Source organism: Nycticebus coucang, chromosome 11 (assembly GCF_027406575.1).
Source record: "Nycticebus coucang isolate mNycCou1 chromosome 11, mNycCou1.pri, whole genome shotgun sequence".
NCBI lineage: Eukaryota > Metazoa > Chordata > Mammalia > Primates > Lorisidae > Nycticebus > Nycticebus coucang.
The window spans coordinates 128,100,274-128,119,222 of record NC_069790.1 but is presented as its reverse complement, the minus strand read 5'-3'; the positions used below and the strand labels follow the sequence as shown (position 1 = coordinate 128,119,222).

The window sequence follows — 18,949 nt, the reverse complement described above, 5'->3', positions numbered from 1 at the left end:
AACTATGGAGTGGGTAAGATCAGTAGTTTCCAGAGGTTGAAAGAGGGAGAGATGAACAGGTGGAGCACAGAGGATCTTTAGAGTGTGGAGGCTGCTCTGTAGGCTGCCACAGTGTCGGACACCAGGAGGGAACCCCAATGTGAACTGCGCAAGCTGGTTAGTGACCTGCTGGCTGGTCCCCTGTACCAAAGTTTCATAGCAGTGTCAGATGTTGACAGAGAAGGGCTGGAATGTTGGGACTTCTCTGTATTTTATGCATTTTTCTCTAAATATGTGATTTCTCTATAGCAGTGCTTTTCAACCTTTTTTTATCTCACCGCACACTTGAACCTATAGTCAAATTTCTGCAGCACGCTTAAATTATATTGATCAAAAAAGGAGTAAAAAAGAAAATACATTGGATTAGATTACTCCAATAGAACCAGTGTTCCCATAAAAAGGGCAAAGAAACCAGAGGTTCTTTTCTCTTCTCCCAGGAACAGAGAATCACCCTTATTCTACCCTTTTGTAGTTATACTCATCCCCTCATTCCCTCTCTCCACCATCCCTAACCCCTGGCAAGCACTAATGTTGGCTCTAAAATTTTCTCTTTATGAGAATGCCTCTCACTTTGAGAATGAAATCATATAGTATGTAACTTTTATTTTTATTTTCTTTTCTTTTTTTTTTTGTAGAGACAGAGTTTCACTTTATGGCCCTCGGTAGAGTGCCATGGCATCACACAGCTCACAGCAACCTCCAACTCCTGGGCTTAAGCGATTCTCTTGCCTCAGCCTCCCGAGTAGCTGGGACTACAGGCGCCCACCACAACACCCGGCTATTTTTTGGTTGCAATTCAGCCGGGGCCGGGTTTGAACCCGCCACCCTCGGTATCTGGGGCCAGCGCCTTACCGACTGAGCCACAGGCTCCGCCCAGTATGTAACTTTTAAGATTAGCTTTTTTTTTTCACTTAGCATAATGCCCTTGAGATCCATCCAGGTTGTTTAATCTATCAATATTTTGTTCCTTTTTATTGCTAAGTAGTATTCTATGGGATGAATATACCACTATTTGTTTAGCCATTCATCTACTTAAGACCATTTTGATTATTTCCAGTTCATTATTACAAATAAAACTACTATGTGCACATGTATTTGTGTGAACATAAGTTCACAATTCTCTGGAATAAAGATCCAGGAGTTCATTTACTTGGTCACAGCACATGATAGTTGCATGTTTAATTTTTTCAGAAACTGCCATTTTCCAGAATGGCTAAACAATTTTGCATTTCCCTCCAGCAATGTAAGAGAGATCCAATTTCTCTGCATCCTTGCTAGCATTAGTATTGTCACCATTTTTTATTTTAGCTGTTCTAATAGGTGTTAATGGTAGCTCATTGCCTTAATTTGCATTTCCCTAGTAGCTAACAACATTAAACACCTTTTCATTTGATTGTTTGCCATCTGTATCCTCTTCAGTGGAATGTGTTATGTCTTTTGCCCATTTTTAATTGGACTGTTCATGTCTTTTGCCCATTTTTAATTGGATTGCTTGAATTTTTTACCATTTAATTTTTATTATGATAAAATTATATAACATAAAATCTACCATTTTAAAGCTACACTTCAGTGGCATTAAGTACATTCACATTGTGTAATCATCACCACTACTCATTTCCAAACCTTTTCAGCCTTCCAAACAGAAACTTTATGCCTCTTAAACAGTAACTCTCCATTTCTCTTCCCCTCCAACCCCTGGAAACCTCTAACTTGACTATCTTGACTATTCTAGGCACTTCATGTAAGTGGAGTCATACGTATGTCCTCCTGTGAATGCTTTATTTCACTTACCATAATGTTTTCAAGGCTCATCCATGCTGTAGCATGTATCACAATTTCATTCTTTTGAGGCTCAATAATATTCCTTTGTATTTATATGCCACAGTTGTATTTATCCCTTCATCTCTTCCAGAACATTTTCCACCTTTTGGCTATTGTGAATAAAATTGCAATAAGCGTAGGTATATGCATAAAAAAAAACCAAATACATTTACTCTGCTTTGAACTTCTTTCAAAAATAATTTAATTAATGATCTTTAAAATTTTTTGCAACACAACTAAGATCCTTTCACAGCATACTAGTATGCCACAGCACGCTGGTTGAAAATCACTGAATAAAATCTGTTTCAAATACCTACTTTCCAGAAGCATCCCACACACCATGCCTGCTTCCTTTCCTCAGGGATGCCCTGGGGCAAGTCTCTCCCTCAGATTTTCCTGTGGCCTCTGGGCCAGGCTCCCTGAGGGCCTCATAACAAAATGTCAGAGCCCCTGGACCATTTACCTCAGTGTTTCAGCTCCCAAAGGCCATACAGTTAAGGTTGCACATGCAGCATTTCAGAGTGAGGTGCCAGGACCACTGACAGAGGTCCTGTCAAGAGCATGATCCCACTAGGGTCTGCAAATACCACCCCAGGACCATCCTCAAGGCTGTGTTAGAGTCAAAGAGTTCTCTCAACAGATGGAGGGAGGATTTCTCTGAAGAAAGCAGTCACTGTTGTTTTCTTTCTCCATGGGGGAGACCTCTCTTGCTTCCATTTGGGGGGCTTGGCCTGGGACTTGATGGGCAATAAGAATGTTGCTGACTCACACAGGGAAGCCCACAGGTGATAGGCAGTAGGAGTTGCTGTCCCCCACTGTCCCTGGCAGCAGAGTCCAGCCAGGAGGCAGCCCCCACACCCCACCTTGACCCTCCTCAGTGCACCATGCACTGTCTGGAAAGTCCTTCTCCCACCTCAGGAGGGAAGCTATCCAGAGAAGTAAAGCCCAGGGGCTGTAGGCACCTCATGGGGCTGACTTTGAGAGACATCATGTGCATCAAAGGGGCTAAAACTGAAGGATCTCCAGCAATGAAAGATCGGGAGAGGCCTGATGAACTCCTGGGAGCCTTATTTAGAAACCCCATACCACGGGCACCCATGCTGGCCCTCAGAGAGGGCTTTCCTTCGTTCCTCTGGCCCTACAGAGGCCAGACAGAGGTGGTGCAGGGTGCACAAGTGCAGCAGAGACAGAGACTCCTACATCCCACCTCTGACCCGGCTCCTGGCCAGGCTCAGGCCCCTGCAGGACTGCGCTGGGGCAGAAATCCTGGAAAGCAAAGGATGCTAAGAGTTTTACTACCCTGGCACTCAGCTTTCTAACATCTGGAAGATGCTATTGTCAGCTTGGCACTGCCAGGCCTTTCCAGGGTGTGCAGCTGTTGGGAGGTTTGTGTAAATGAATCTGTCTCACTAGATATCTGGTTAGGGCTGGAGACAGAGAGATCTGGAAAATACCCAGGGCAAATAGGCCAACCCTGCTCAAAATCAGAGCCCAGTGGCATGGCACATCCACCTCAACCAGCATGTCCCAGAGCAGCTTCACATTCACATCTGTATCCTCTCGAGTTCCATGGAAGCTTTCTGTGGCTGGTATTTGATCTTATCTTCCTACTTGTCCTGAGAAGTAGGCCAAGTGTCTATTAGGAGTTCTGCTGCCCAGCCTAGGTCTGTTGCACTGGGCCCCTAGGCTAGGCAGCAGAACTCCTAATAGACACTTGGCCTACTGACACGAACACTTGATCCCAAGCCTGCCCAGGGTTGGGTGCTGAGGCTGCCGCAAGGATTGGAGGACACACTGCAAAAGGCTGCACTCTCATTTTGCTCCTGAGTGCCCAATGCTGACGCTAATCCAGTTGCATTCAGACCTTTAGTCCTCCAAGATCCTTCTTCCTTCCTTTTGCCTGTATCTTGTTACAATTCTAGTCATACCCCCATGTCCATGACCCTACCCTGGACCATGAACTCTTATGGGGAAGAGGCCTGTGTCTGCCCCAGCATTTGACCCTCACTGCACCTAGTGCAGTAATTTTTAAGGTGCAGATGCTCAAAACATCTGTGTGTGCATTAATCATCTTAATCCTCACAGACCCTCTGAGGTGAGAGAGCAGATGTTATCTTCCCTTTTCCAAATGTGCAAGTAGCTCAAAGTTCTTTGGCTTGCCCATGTGGAAGAGTAAATAAAAGAAATGTTTATCAAATTAATAAACATAAGCAGTGAATTTCCAGATTCCAGGCTACACAGTCAAAATCCAGATCTTACTCTCTAATACTCTGTCCCACTAGGCAGACACAGACAGATGGTGATGGATGGACAGATGACAGACAACTGATAACATGTAGAGGTCAAAAAGGAGGTAGATGATGGATGAAGGATGGATAATAGCTGATAGTAAATAACAGGTAGACAATGGGTAAAGAGTAGAGAATAGCTGATGGGTAGATAACAGGTAGATGATGGGTGGAGGATACATAATAGATCATACAGATAATATAGATCAATTTCCATATTATCTATCTATGGATGGAGGATAGATAATAGCTGCTAGTAGACAACAGATAGCTGAAGGGTGGAGGATAGATAACAGCTGATGGGTAGATAACAGGTAGAAGATGGGGGGAGGGTAGATAATAGCTGATAGTAGATAACAGGTAGACGGGTGGAGGATAGATAATACCTGATGGGTAGATGAAGGGTAGAGGATAGATAAAATGACAGGCAAGAGATAGATGACAGATGGACAGGTAATAGATGACGGGTGATAGATGGGCAGATGATGACAGGTGGGCGATTATGGATAGATGTAGGGTGGGAGTGACCAGAAGAACACAAACGATAAATCCAATGAGGTGAACATTGATGGATGTCTCTAGACAAAGGGTAATGGAGGTTTTCTGTACTGCTCTTATTCTTTTAACTTTTGTACGTTTAAAATTATCTCCAAATGAAAACCTAAAACGACAAAAATCACCTGTTCCCTTTCTCGTTCCAGTGCCCTTCTGTTTGCTGGACAAGGCCAAGCCTCCGAGGTAGGGCTGCCCTTCCTGGCGCGGTGGGACCAAGACCACCTCGCGGTTGGGACTTTGATACGAGAATGAATTTCCCGGTTTTGCAAAAGTACAACCCGCCGCTAACCTGACACTGCTACCCTAGTGTATTACGTACAGCCAGATTTTTCTGGTCAACCTGATTTCTCCTTTTGAGGCTGTTCACTCTAATTTCATCTCAATTTACAGTCGCCCCATCCCAGCCGGCCAGGGACAGAGGACACCTCCTCCCTCATAGGTTTCTCGCTGCGGTCTTGGGCATCTTAGGCTGCCCCTCCTCAGGGATCACAGGTTGCCTCAGACGCGTCGCCGTGGGCGGAAGCCATAGCCAGGGCTCCGGGTCCTGCTTGTCCCAGCCAGCGCCCTCCGCTCCAAGGGTTTTTCTCCACCCGGAGCGGGACGCGCACTGAGCACCCCGCTCCAGCGCGCGAGCATCCTCACCAGCCCCTCGGTGCGCAGAGAAGTAGACACCGGGGACCAGGGTTGGTGCAGAGACTAACGACAGCGGGCGGGGCGGGGTCAGAGGACCACCGAGAGGGAGCGGGGAGTTGGGGAGAAAGAAGACTACCGCGCGAGGCAGGGCAGGGGCACGGCGAGGGGCGGGGCGGGGCGGGTGCGCTCTCGGGCGCAGGGGAGCAGAAGCAGCTGCTGCTGCACGCGCGGCGCTCCTACTGTCGGAGCCTGAGTTGCGGGAGGGAAGCTTGGGAGGGAAGCTTGGGAGGAAGCTTGGGAGGGAAGCGGCGGGCGCTGGGGGTTCCAGCAGGCTGATCCCGAGATGAGGGCACCCGTACTGCTGCCGCCCACGCTGCTGACCTGCTGTGGCTGGTTGCTCGCCCCGGTAAGTGGGCCTGCGACCCTTGCCCGGTTCCACCCTCCCAGGACTCATAGGCGTCCTCCCTCCCAGAAAAGGACGCTCTTCCCGCCGGGCTTCGCCCGCCTCCCGAGCCCCGGAGCGCGGAGCTCGGAGGACGGGCCGGGGACACTGGGCACCCGGCTGGCCCAGGAAGGGGGCGGGTCGTCTGGGGCGCTTCAGACCTTGGAGCGCGGAGCTCCGGCCCCGCGGGGTCCAGGATTGCCCCTTCCTGCCGTGCAGGGAGCGCTGCCTGCGGATCCAGTTCCTCCCGGAGCCCCGAGAGATGGGCGGCCCGGCTGCGTCTCGGGTCTCGGGTTCTCAGGTGTGCGGGGCTCGTGTGTAAGGGCTTCGCCCTTAATGGGACATCGGAGCTTGCTTTGTCTTCAGACACTTCTTGCCCCTATTCGTACGTATCCCTGGTTTGTGTCTGTTTTCGTGTATGTCGAGGGAGTATGGTGTGGCTAAAAAAAGTTTCTCTTTGGAAATAGTTTGTTTTTTTAAAAGAGCACCGAGGAAATGATTCGCTGAAGTTTGTTAAATTAATGCCTTGATACAGTGTGTAGTTCCCAAGAATTACTCCCTTTATCTGAAAATCTTTTAAGAAATAAGTTTGAGCCTTATTTCTTGATGCCCTCTCCCGCTGATGCGCATGCACGGCAGCCGAGGTGGGTCTTAATGATACTTCCCCTCCCTTAGGCCTCCTGGGTGGAGCTGCTTAGGCAAAGTCGTGGCTGCGGATGATATTTGGGTTTTCCAGAATGGCAGGAGCCATCTAGCTGTTGCCAGACCCAAGTGTGCAAGGAGGGAGCTAGGCCCTTGCTTTGCAAGATCCAATTGTTAAAAAGCATCAGTAATTGTTAGGATCAACAACTGCTTTACTTTCTAAAATGTAGTGAAGAAAATCATTGCTCTGCATTCCAGAAATGTCAGATAATATAGCGTCTTCAATACCTTAAGGAATAATGTCCCTAATAATGAAGTTTAAACCATTGACTTAATGGTCATGTATTAAAACAGAGCACCTGAAACCAGGCGTCTCTGTGGTTGGTGGTTGTCCAGTACTGAGCTACAAACAGACCCAGGTCTTTCTTAAATGGAGGTAAATGTGGTAAAAGTATCCAGGATTAAGGTTCTGCCCTTAATTCTGTTAGAAATTTTATTCCTGGTTGAAATTCTAATTGATTTATTTCAGTGGTAGGATAACTAAATGTAGATACCCATAATACACCTAGAGAATGATTCTTTTAGTTACTACTTAAAAAGAGTTTGATCAGACAGAAAGAAACAGAAACTAAAGAAGAAAGAGGGGAAGAGAGGGAGAGCCCAAGATTCAGAGGGCAGCGCCAGTGTACAGAGTGGATACTTGGGGGGCTGGGAGAAGGTGGGAATGTTGAACTTTTGTAAAAGTAGAGATCAGGGAATGTCATCTTCTAAGACTGAACATTATGTAGTTGTGTCTTTTACATGTGTTAACAGACAGTATTAATTACTGTTCATGTAGTATCTTTGGTTCTCTGATGGGTCCTGACTGCCTTCCTACTCACCCCTCTCATCTTTTTTGAAAAGCTCTTTCACATCAAATTCTAAAGTCATAATGTGTACAATTTTATCTGTATCTATGGGGTTAAGCGCAAATGTGTCCTGAAGGATTTAAAACTCAGGCTGCTTTATCACAAGTCTTTCCTGTGGGCACTTGGGATGGAGCCTGCAGGCAACTGCATATAGCACCATCACTAAGAATGGTCTGCAAAGTAAACATGGTTTTACTTTAGTCAAATCAAGGGCTGTGAATGGAGGACTCTTGAATATTGAGAGATTATTGGGTTGAAGAACTTTATTGCCTGTAGTGGGTTTATTTTCCTGCATAGAAAACAAAAATGTTCCATTAAGTTTTGTATTTGTTTTCCAATACCTTTACAAAGTAAATAATGAATTTTTTTAAAAATAACCATGCCAGAAATGAAGCTAATTGCTTTTAAACAAATTTTAGTTTGGATGCAGTTTAGAACTATGAGGTTGTTTCTATAGAACTTTTCCTTGACTTTCCTCTTATTGTGGAATTTTTGGTTATTTCTATTTCTTTTAACTTGAACAGGTGAACAGCATTCACCCAGAGTGCCGATTTCATCTAGAAATACAGGAAGAAGAAGCAAAATGTGCAGGGCTTCTGAGGTCTCAAACAGAAAATCACAAAGGTAAGGTGGGAGGCTCGGTGGTAATACTGGCCAACCAGCAAATATCTCACAACTCACTCAGTAACTTGTGCTTTGAGGTCACCGGCACTTTTTTTTTAAGGGTAGCTTTCCACTGTTTGTTAATGAACTGCTAGTACAACTCATAGTATTTTATCAGTGAGGTCTTCAAACAAACCTTTTTTTAAAAATCCTTAATCCTTAACAGTAACAGTTTCCATGGTTTAAGATAACAGCAACAGTTACTAAAATAATTTCATGGGCTTCCTTATGCTTTGCAAAAGCAGCTCTGGTTTTCCAGGGCATAAACATTTATCTGAATTCTTGCATTTTAAATTCTTAGTTATATCACAGATGATTTTGGTCCAGTTAGGATGGTAGAAACTTAACAGAACGCAAACAGGAAAATGGGACTCCCATGTTGCTGAAGACAGGCCTATTGTGAGCGCTGTGAACATGAGGCTTGTTGTCTCTGGGTCAGCAGAAGGCCTGCTGGGACATTATGCACTCGACCCAGCCTGCTCACAACCTGTTTATAGACTCAGGGCCCCAGGATAGCACCCAATCTATAAATAGTAGCAAAAATTTTGTCCCTCAGCTTTCTCTTTGTCTGCTCTTTGTCTTGATTGTATCCTCTTCAAGAAAGAAATTATCAAAGCAAGACTGTGTTAAAATAGTCTGTTGTCCTACAGAGGGCCTCAATTGTGGCTTTGTTACAGACCAGCACTGCCAGTAGACAGAGAATGCAGCCACGTTGGTTAAAATAAGTAAAAAGAAACATGTGAGATTCATTTTAATAATACATTTTATTTACCCCAATGTATTCTAATCTTAATCATTTTGACATGTTATAAATTTTACATTCTCATTCTTGTAAGACTTTCAGACCTTTAAGTCTTAGAAACCAATGTTTCTGTGCTTACAACACATCACTTTGGACCCCACGCCAAGGCTCAGCAGCTACCAGCAGCCAAACTGAGCATCTCCTCATCTGAACTAAGGGTGCTGGCCCAGGGTTTCTTCCAGCTCTCAAGAACTATGATTCTGCAGTGCACACACAGTTCTGGAGGCCATGGCTTCCAGATTGTATGGTTGAACACTGTGCAGAGGAAGGCAGCGCAGTGGCTCAGCTCCACTGTACTGTCCATGGGGAGCTGCAAACTGCCCACCAGGTGCCCTGGGTGACCGGACAAACATGCATCAGAAACAGGTGGCTGCTGGCTTGTTATTTCCAGTGAAGATTCAGAGAGCTGAGATGTTCAGCTGAAAAGAGACAAGTCTTTAGAGTTATCTAGTTTCAGGGCAGGGGGTGAGGTGGGCAGGAGACAGTCCTCTTCACCTCCAGCCGCCATTACCATGAGTAGTGCAGTTTCCAAATTTTGCCCGGCTTCCTGTCTTCAGAGAACATCAGAAATGCATACTTTATGTAAAGTGTTCCAATTTCTTAAAAGTTTGCAAGTATACATGAGAAAAAAGTTCTACAGGAGCTATGCAGACCTCTGTGGCCAGTGCTGCCTGGGGGGTTGCCAATGGCTCTCAGTGCACACTCAGGAAGGTGGTCAGCACATTGGAAATATTCCCTGGGGCTCCATCTGAGAGGGTGATCTCTGTGTGGACCACCTCAGACATCTTGGGCCATGGCTTCCCAGGATGGAGTCTGCAAAAGTCATGCGACTTGCACTAGCTAGAGCAGAAGGAACACGGCAGGTTCAGAAGGAGACCCTGAGACGGCCCTTCATCAGGTGCTGTGGGGAAACACATCACTTGGTTTTCTTCTTGGACATCTTGTATCCAACACTCTTATTTCCAACATTAGCTCTACAGCAAAAATATCTGTGTCTGACACATTTTACCTTTTTGACTTATCAAAAGAGCGTGGTCCTGAGCCCACTGCCCTTCAGGGAGGGTTAGGCCCTGGCCCCTTTCTGTGCAGAGACAACTTGAGTTTCAAGGCTTTTTTTCTCTCTGAAATATGCATGGCTGAAATGCCAGGGATATAAATAGTAAACGTTAGCAGAATGAAGATAATATAAGTGATGGGAAGCAGGGTCTGTAGCAGCCAGAGCCAAGTGCAGACATTTGTGGGGGGATGAGTGGGCCCACAGGACAGGTGCACACATTCATCATAAAGCAGAGGGAGGTGGGGCACGAGATAGGTCTGTAATGGCCACTTTTAAATTCCACAGGATTAAGAAATGGGTGGAAGAGAGCACCAGAAATGAGGAAAAATCCTAGTTTTTAATTCAGCTGAGGTAACTTGTGTAAGTCTGACATGGAAATCTTTGTCTTTATTACACATTGAATCTGAAAAAAATAAAACACCTAACTGATCCAAACAGAAGCTAATTTCAATTCTAAATTCTCTTGAAGGATTCATGTTGTAAGTTTAGGTGGTATTTAGAGCTTTGTGATTTAGGACTGATTCACAACTAAGCTTAATTAATCTTGCTGATGTGTACAGGAGGCACTCTGGGCCAAGACCTGGCCAGTTCCCTTCGTGTGGTTGGGGTATGGCACTGTCGCTCTGAGGCTGTAAGGCCACGTGAAGTAGTTGCTGCTGGTCTGCACCAGAGTCAGCTGCATATCCCTCCTTCCAGAGGTGGGCTAGGTGGGTGCTGCCATGTAGTGGGGGCCCCTCTCCCTGCACACACCTTGTGTACCCTTGAAGGCCAATTGGGTCACCTAGTGGGTGCTGGTCATCAGTGGCTGCTCCTTTTCCAGACAGTTGTGACAGTAAAAGCTCCAGCCATCCTCACTTCAGTGGTTTTATGTGTGGGGGCCTGTAGTATCCTTGCTTTACAAGCCTCAGGTTTTGCAATGTGCTATTATCTCCTCCTCCTTGGGCATAGTCTGCTCCTCCTCCTCCTTGGGCATAGTCTGCTCCTGCCTGAGCACCAAGTGTTGAGGTCTGTCAGGAGGCCGAGACCCAGGCTGGTGCCACAGAGCCACCCACACGCTCAGGGCTCGCCACACACACAGAGCCTCTACTTGTGTGTGGCCAAAGGACTTCTAGCCTCTTACCAGTGGCAGTGGCTATCTTGGGTATGTTGCCACTGCTGCCTTGGTGATGCCAGTGTGTGCCTTCACTGCCCCTCATTTTCTCAATAGCTCTGGCTTTACATGGCTTTGACTGTTGACCTCATGGTGTGGATATTGTCCCCTTCAACTACATTTCTTCTAATATTTAAACTCCTAAGATCAGTTCTTAGTCTTTAAGAGGTGGTTGGGTGAGAAGGGCCCTGGGGAGTGGGCCAGCCTGTTCACAGGCCGCTGGGTTCAATTAATGAGTTGTCACAGGAAGAAGAGGAAGAGGGACCAGAGCTGGCATGTGGCACCCTTCATGTGCCACCTGCAGCCTCTCAGTGCTCTGCAGAGGCCGCACCAGGAACAAGGCCCTCCCCAGGTGAACACCCTCAACTTTGGAGTTCCCACCCTTGGTAACTGAGAGAAATACATTATTTTTGTGTGTGAATCACTCCGTTTCAGGTTTTCTGTCCTGAGCACCAGAAAACAGACTAAGACTTGAGGAGAGCATCCTGGACAGGACATAAGGGTTGAGCCTTTTCATCTCAAAGGCTTTGTGGGATGTTTTAGGTCATGGTCCAGTGACTGCCTCAACGTCTTCATGGCCAGGGCCCCTATTCTTGAGTTTGGCTTATGTCATGGGATGAGAGATAAGGATGCCATCCTGTGGTCCCCCTGCTGGTGTTCTGGCCAATCTCTCACCCAGGAGGTTTGTTTAGCAGGTTTTATTGAGCACACACAGTGGGGGTGGGTGATGAGGAATTGATCAGATCCTGGCCACTCCCCTTGAGAAACCCCAAATCTGGTGATTTTGTAGCCGTATCCCTGAATGCAAATGCTTCAGTATTAGCAGAACTGATGGTACAGGGGCCCCGTTTGTCAGGAAGTGGGTTCGGACTCCAAGGACCCAATGCAGGCGTTTCTGAGGGGACCCCATGTGTGAACATGCAGTGACATCAGTCTGTGTCAGAGGATGCAGGGTAGGGGCTCCTGAGGGGACCCTGGAATGTGAATATGCAGTGACATCAGTGTGCTGAGAATAATAAATTTACAGTGACAGAAAAATGAGTAAGGAGTTACTTTATCTTTAATCAGAAACCAGGCATAAAGAAGTTAGGTGAAAAACTACCAATACACAAATGAAAACGTTTCAGTCATAAGTCAGCTGGCAGTTAACACTTTGGTAATTTACTAAAACCCTCTGTCCATGTGATTGCCAGTCAGTGCCTTGGTCTTGGCACTGTTTGTTCCATCTAGTTCCTGTCAGCTCATGGCCACCTCCACTGCCTGCCCTTCCAGCCCCACAGGCCGAGTGGCAGCTCCCTGCTGGGAGGTGCCCCTACTCCTCCCCCTACTCCATAGTGACTGTGTAGCTCCTGTCATGATGGGGGAAATGCACCTCCATGTCCTTTAAGCATGTTCATTGTCATCTTCCCTCACCTATGATCAGTCTTTCAGGTCACAGGTTGAGTTTGGTGTCCCCAAATCTCTCAGTACCACTGCTAGTTCATGTGGGGCCCCTCCCTGCTAGCTGAGTCTGACCAGAGAACAGGCTGAGAGCTCCACCTGTCCCTGCAGAGGAAGGGGCCTTTGGCTGAGGCCATGTTAGGCCATGTTAGTGAAGCAACCACACCACAGTCCAGTCTCAGAGGAGATGGGGCAAAGGAGACAATGGAGGCCACTAAGGACTCCCTTTGTGTCACTCAGAATTGGGGTGTCCCTAGACTTAACCCTGGAGACTTAATCATCCATCATTCCATCTAGGTGAGGAATGTGGAGCCCAAAATGTGAGAGAATTTTCAAGATTCTCATCCAAGTTGAAGTTGGTGATAGACCCCAGGTCTCTGGACTCATAGTCAAATGTTCTTTTTCCAAAACCGTCTTTGGTATGTTTGGAGGCAGAAAGGTGTATTTTAGAAGAGAAATGTCTTCCTTCTCAATGTTGGCTCAGAGCTAATGGTGCTCCTTTGAACATCCCAATGTGCATTAACTAAGATTTTGTCTATTTTCCTTGTTTAATTTTTGCTCATTCAGCTTATTAAAACACGTAAACTGAGGCATAGTAGAATACTTTTTTAAAGTTTATTTGACACACAACTATTCATTGTTGTGAATTGTTGGCTCCAAGGCAGAAGTGTTTCCAGAGCTCCACCCCAGGACAGCTTCTGCAGATGGATGCAGAGGTAAAGCACAGAAGACAGGCACACAGCTGCCTCATCTGTCCTGTCCCACTGGGGAGTCTCCAGTCATGTAATTGTAAGTTTTGGGGTACTTCTGATTGGTTGAGCTTAGGCTCCAATTCACATTAATGTAGGCATTTTCAAGAGTTAGCTCAAGTTTCCTTTATGTTTGCAAGTCAAGCAAGGTTGAAGTCATTCACGCAGCCTCCCTAGCTGTGTCTGCACAAGGGTTCTTCAGCCTCGGCTCCATTTGATTTATTTTGTCAAACTTGTGTTTGGTCACACTTGCAGCAAACCAGCTGAGTGCGTGACTGGACTGCACAGCTTTGCTCTCAGTGAGCACTGCTGACGGGTCACAGAAAGGAAGGACATGTAGGTGTCATCATCATCAACAGTGACATTGGGGTGTCAGGTCACCAGGTCATTGTAATCCAAACTGGCAGAGTCATCCTAGGCTTGGGTCCAGTCCCGATGGCATCATCCGATATATAACTGACTGGTAAGGAGTGGAACCCCTGAGAGGGGACGACATGCTGGGGCAGTGAACACAGTGGCTGTGGGAGAATCCTAGGTAGGAACTGAACAATCCCCTGGGACTGAGGGCCAGGGGCCTGGAGCCAACCCATTAAATCAGTCCAGCAAGGAGGCAGCACCTCTCTGATGAGAGACTCGTACTTGTTCAAGAGCCTTTAAATTTTGAACAATAATTTCTGATTTGTTAACATAGAAACTCTTTTTAATCAATAACAGTGCCAACATCTCCTTATTAAGCTGTTAAGGTATCAAGAACTTCTATTTCAAGGTACTGCTGAGGCTGAATGGTTCATCTCAAGTTGTATCCTTGAAGGGGACTCTGGGTATAGAGTATGAAAACAGAACAAAAACACAAAAACATTAATATCTGGAGGAAATTTCAATCTTATTGTTGAGTCCAGAAGGCAACTAAGTGAAGAACACTTCTATATTTGTGTTTTATCTTTCATATGAATGTGTAAGTCTTTATATATTGTTTGCATAATAGTACTGAGTACATTGGATACTTTTTTTCCCATTCTTGAGTTACTTTACTAAGAAGAATGTTTCCAACTCCATCCAGGTAAACATAAAAGATATGAAGTCTTTATTGTTTTTATGTCTGAATAGTATTCCATGGTATACATATACCACAATTCTTAACCCATTCATGGGTTGATGGATATTTGGGTTGCTTCTATGACTTGGCAATTATGAGTTGAGCTGTAATAAACATTCTGGTGCAAATGTCTTTGTGGTAGAATGATTTTTGTTTACCTAGTAATGGGATTGCAGGTCAACTTTTAGTTTTTTGAGTATTTTCCATACTTCTTTCCATAAAGGTTATGTTAGTTTGCAATCCCACCAGCAGTGTAGAAGTGTTCCCTTCTCTCCACATTCATGCCAGCATCTGGTATTTTGGGACTTTGGGATGTGGGCTATTCTCACTGGAGTTAGGTGTTATCTCGAGTGGTTTTGATGTGCATTTCTCTGATAATTAAAGACCATGAGTATTTTTTCATGTGTTTGTTGGCCATGCACCTGTCATCTTCGGAGAAGTTTCTGTTCGCATCTCTTGCCCACAAAGAGATGGGGTTGTCAGGGTGGGCAAGGGACTTGAAGAGAAACTTCTCTAAAGAAGACCGACGCAAGATCTACAAACACATGAAAAAAAGCTCATCATCCTTAATCATCAGAGAAATGCAAATCAAAACTACTCGGAGATATCACCTAACCCCAGTAAGAGTAGCCCACATAACAAAATCCCAAAACCAGAAATGTTGGCGTGGATGTGGAGGAAAGGGCACACTTCTACACTGCTGGTGGGAATGCACACTAATACATTCCTTCTGGAAGGATGTTTGGAGAATACTTAGAGACCTAAAAATAGACCTGCCATTTGAGCCTATAATTCCTTTACTAGGTTTATACCCAGAAGACCAAAAGTCACAATATAACAAAGACATCTGTACCAGAATGTTTATTGCAGCCCAATTCATAATTGCTAAGTCATGGAAGAAGCCCAAGTGCCCATCGACCCACGAATGGACTAGCAAATTGTGGTATATGTATACCATGGAATACTATGCAGCCTTCAAGAAAGATGGAGACTTTACCTCTTTCATGTTTACATGGATGGAGCTGGAACATATTCTTCTTAGCAAAGTATCTCAGGAATGGAAGAAAAAGTATCCAATGTACTCAGCCCTACTATGAAGCTAAATTATAGCTTTCACATGAAGACTATAACCCAACTATAGCACAAGACTATGGGGAAAAGGCCAAGGAAGGGGAAGGGAGGGGGGAGGTTTTGGTGGAGAGAGGGTAATGGGTGGGGCCACATCTATGGTGCATCTTAGAATGGGTACAGGCAATTGCACTAATGTATACAGCTATGATTTAACAATAAAAAAAAAGGAAAATAACTTGAAAAAAAAAAGAGATGGGGTTGTTTGCTCTTTTCTTATTGATTAATTTGAGTTCTCTGTAGATTCTAGTTATTAGGCCTTTGTTCATAACATGCAAAAATCTTCTTCCATTCTGAAGGTTGTCTGTTTGCTTTAGTTGTAGTGCCCAGCTGTGCAGAAGCTTTGTAGCTTGATCAAATCCTAGTAATTTATTTTTGGGGTTGCTGCAATTGTCAGGGGGTGTTCCTCATAAAACATTTTCCCAGACCAATATCTTCAAGCATTTTCCCTGCACTCTCTGCTAGTATATTTATAGCTAGTATAGTATAGTATCATGTCTTAAATTCTAATCTTTCAACCAGTGAGAATCAGTTTTTGTTAGTGGTGAAAAGTGTGGGTCCAGTTTCAGTCTTCTACAGGTGGCTAGCCAGTTCTCCCAGCACCATTTGTTAAATAGGGATTCTTTCCCCCAATGTATGTTTTTGTTAGACTTACCAAAGATCAAAAGATGATACATGGCTGGGTCCATTTCTAGATTCTCTATTCTATTCCATAGATCTACGTCTCCATTTTTGTGCCAGTACCATGCTGTTTTGATCACTAAGGATTTGTTTTGTAACCTGAAGTCTGGTAGTGTGATGCCTCCAGATTTGTTTCTATTTCTAAGCATTGTATTGGCTATTTGGGTTTTTTTCTGATTCCATATAAATTCTTAGTAATCTTAGTATCTAATACAAATTACAAAGGACATGATATCATAGCTTTTAATATCGTATCCTTCCTCAGGCACAGGGCATGCTTACCATAAGACCTAAAGATTTCTAGTTTCTCTATAATAAGAAGCCCCAGGTACTCAAGTCAAGTCTAAACTCTTGTGCAGGAATTAATGCTTTAGTAGTTTACCTTCTTTGTGTGTGATCTAGATATTTAATGAAGGTCTATCACTTGACTTAAATTTAATTTAAATCAGTATAATTTTCAAGTCTGAAGTTTTCAAAAGGAGTTTGGAAACTATTTTAGGTAGGCATAACATTAAGAAAATTTATATGTCATCTCATGATATTTTTCTTGCTGACAAATTTTGTAGCAGACAACATGGGTTTATTTGACTAGTCAAAGCTAGGTAGGATATATGTTTTCACTAATATATGTGTATTAGTATACATATATTACGTTCAGCTCATGCAAACTTGAAAACCATTTGTGTTAGATCCTTTTCTTCCCCCCCCAAAAGACTTAATTATTTGATTTACATAAGCATGTAATTTCCAATAAAATTGAGTGTTTGTTTTTTTTTTTTAAATTGAGTGTTTTAACAGTATTTGTAATGACAGCACCCAGAGGTATGTACGCAGCAGGATAGGGAGATGACGGGCCTATGCAGGCTTGGACAATCCCATAGAGACTCCGAGTCCCAGCTTCTGCTCTGAAACTGCAGCTGTGTACTAAGCACAGCAGCTGAAACTCCTACCTGCATCCAACTGTGAACTTAACCAATTAGGGTGGCCTGTCCGGATTGCTACAGCCCTTTATCAGTGTTTGTAGGAAAGATTGTTAAGGGTTTTCCTCTGCCTGTTTATTTCTAAAAGGTTCCTCTCTTCCCTACTCTGATGAGTCATTTGCCTGAAATCTGCATTTTGAAGATTTAGACATCTCTCAGGCAGAGAGAAAGGATGTGATGCTTGCTCCAAGCACACTTGCCTGTTCGCAGGAGCCAATCTGTGGAGATGTGGACCGTGCTCTCTGTGGGTGGCTGAGGAGACATATGGTCTATCTCCAGTTGGTCTTTCTCCTCTTCAGCCTCAGGTGTTTGTCTTTATAATAGCTCCCAGTTGCATGCAAGGCCAAGGTTTGAATTTAGTTGTTGGGGCTACTCTCAGCTCACTGAAGGACCTAATGTCTAGAGGAAGTTAGTTTTGAGGGTATTCATATGGAAAAGGCAAGAAATCAAAGAGGTCGGTAGATTCAGGATAATTTTTAATAGCACACTGTGGAGAAGATTCCTTGGGAGAAGCTATATTTCTGTCTAAAAATAAATCTGCATACCAATCAAAAAATGTATGCCATTGTTTCTTAGGCACTCGGGATTCCTTCTTAGTTAAAGTGCCCACTGATGAATCATTTCATCTAGAATCAGATGTCCCTGTTGTGACTCCTGTGACCCTAAGTGGTCTTCCTGAGGCACGTTGTTTCTTTAGAGAGGCGCAGGCTCCATATTTCTGAGCACAAAATTAGCTGAGTTCCAGGTGGAGGAGCCCCAGACTGCTGAGGTTCTGACAAGTCCATAACACTCTGTCCTCCAATTTACTGGTTCCAGCTGGACCCAGTCTGCTACCCGTCGGATGCCCAGCTCAGCCCCTGACGCCAGAGCATTCTCTTGGGCCTAGTCCAGTCCCTCTCAGACCCAGTCTGACCTCTAGAATAAAAAGTCCTCAAATAAAGTTGGAGAGCTTGGGCTGGAAATTGTGCAGCTGAAAATCTGTCAGGACTTACCCTGGGACTATGAAATGCCTGGAAGAAGCAGTGAGCACAGTGATCCCAGTAGGCTCCCACACCAGGTTATTCATAGCTCTTGGGGTTGGCAGGGGCCTCCTTCAGCTCCCACTTCTGACAGCAAACTGTTTAAAAGGTAAACTAAGAAACAATAAAAATTTAAAGCATTTATTTAAGCAAACCATGTTTTGTGAATAGGGCAGCTCCATGCAGAAATAGTTCTGGGGCTCCTCCCAGGGAATGCACTGGAGAGGCTTTTAGAGGTGGATGCAGAGGTAAAGGGAAGAAGATGTGAGTGCTGCCTGCATACAGCCCCGGGGACCCCCCCAGTTAGTAACTAAGTTTGTTTGCTACTTCTGATCAGTTGAGCTTAAACTCTGTTTTCCTTTAATCTAGGCATTTTCAAGAGACAGCTCTATTTAAGTTTCACTTACATTTGCAAATCAAGCAAGATAGAGATCACTTATGAGGCTTAACTAGTTTTTTCTGGTCAGAGGTTCTTCAGGCCTCATCTCTGTTTTAATTTGACAAACTGAGGCCATCTCCGGGATCATGATTTCCTTTTCTTATCCCAACTCTTATGAAATTAGCATTTTCTTCTCTCTGGCCTGTACTGATATCTGACACTTGAAAGCCTCATGTTGTGTTCTTCATTCTTGATGGTTCCTCCCAGTTCCACTGGCTGTAATATCCCCTTGTCACTTCAGAGGCCATGTGACCTGTCTAGAAGTTGGGACTGTGCTTTGGACAGCTAGCGCTGTGCCCAGAATGCTCTCAAGGATCTGCAGAGAGCTGTCCTGCTTTCTACACCTCAACCTCACCCCCTGCTGAAGATGATTAGTGGGGTTTTCGGATCACCTAAGCCTGACCTGTGGCCCCTTCT

General features: G+C 44.9%; 1 protein-coding gene across 2 annotated transcripts in view; it reads left to right on the top strand.

Moving 5' to 3' along the window:
• The first annotated feature begins 5,651 nt into the window (after positions 1-5,651).
• The window catches only part of VIPR2 (vasoactive intestinal peptide receptor 2), a 73,867-nt gene continuing 60,569 nt past the window's right edge, over positions 5,652-18,949 (top strand). For both annotated transcript variants that reach the window (XM_053553909.1, XM_053553908.1), the window contains exons 1-2: positions 5,652-5,742; positions 7,853-7,952. In XM_053553909.1, the coding sequence (XP_053409884.1) occupies positions 5,680-5,742; positions 7,853-7,952 (163 nt within the window). In that variant the 5' untranslated portion in view covers positions 5,652-5,679. The remainder of the gene's footprint in view (positions 5,743-7,852; positions 7,953-18,949) is intronic.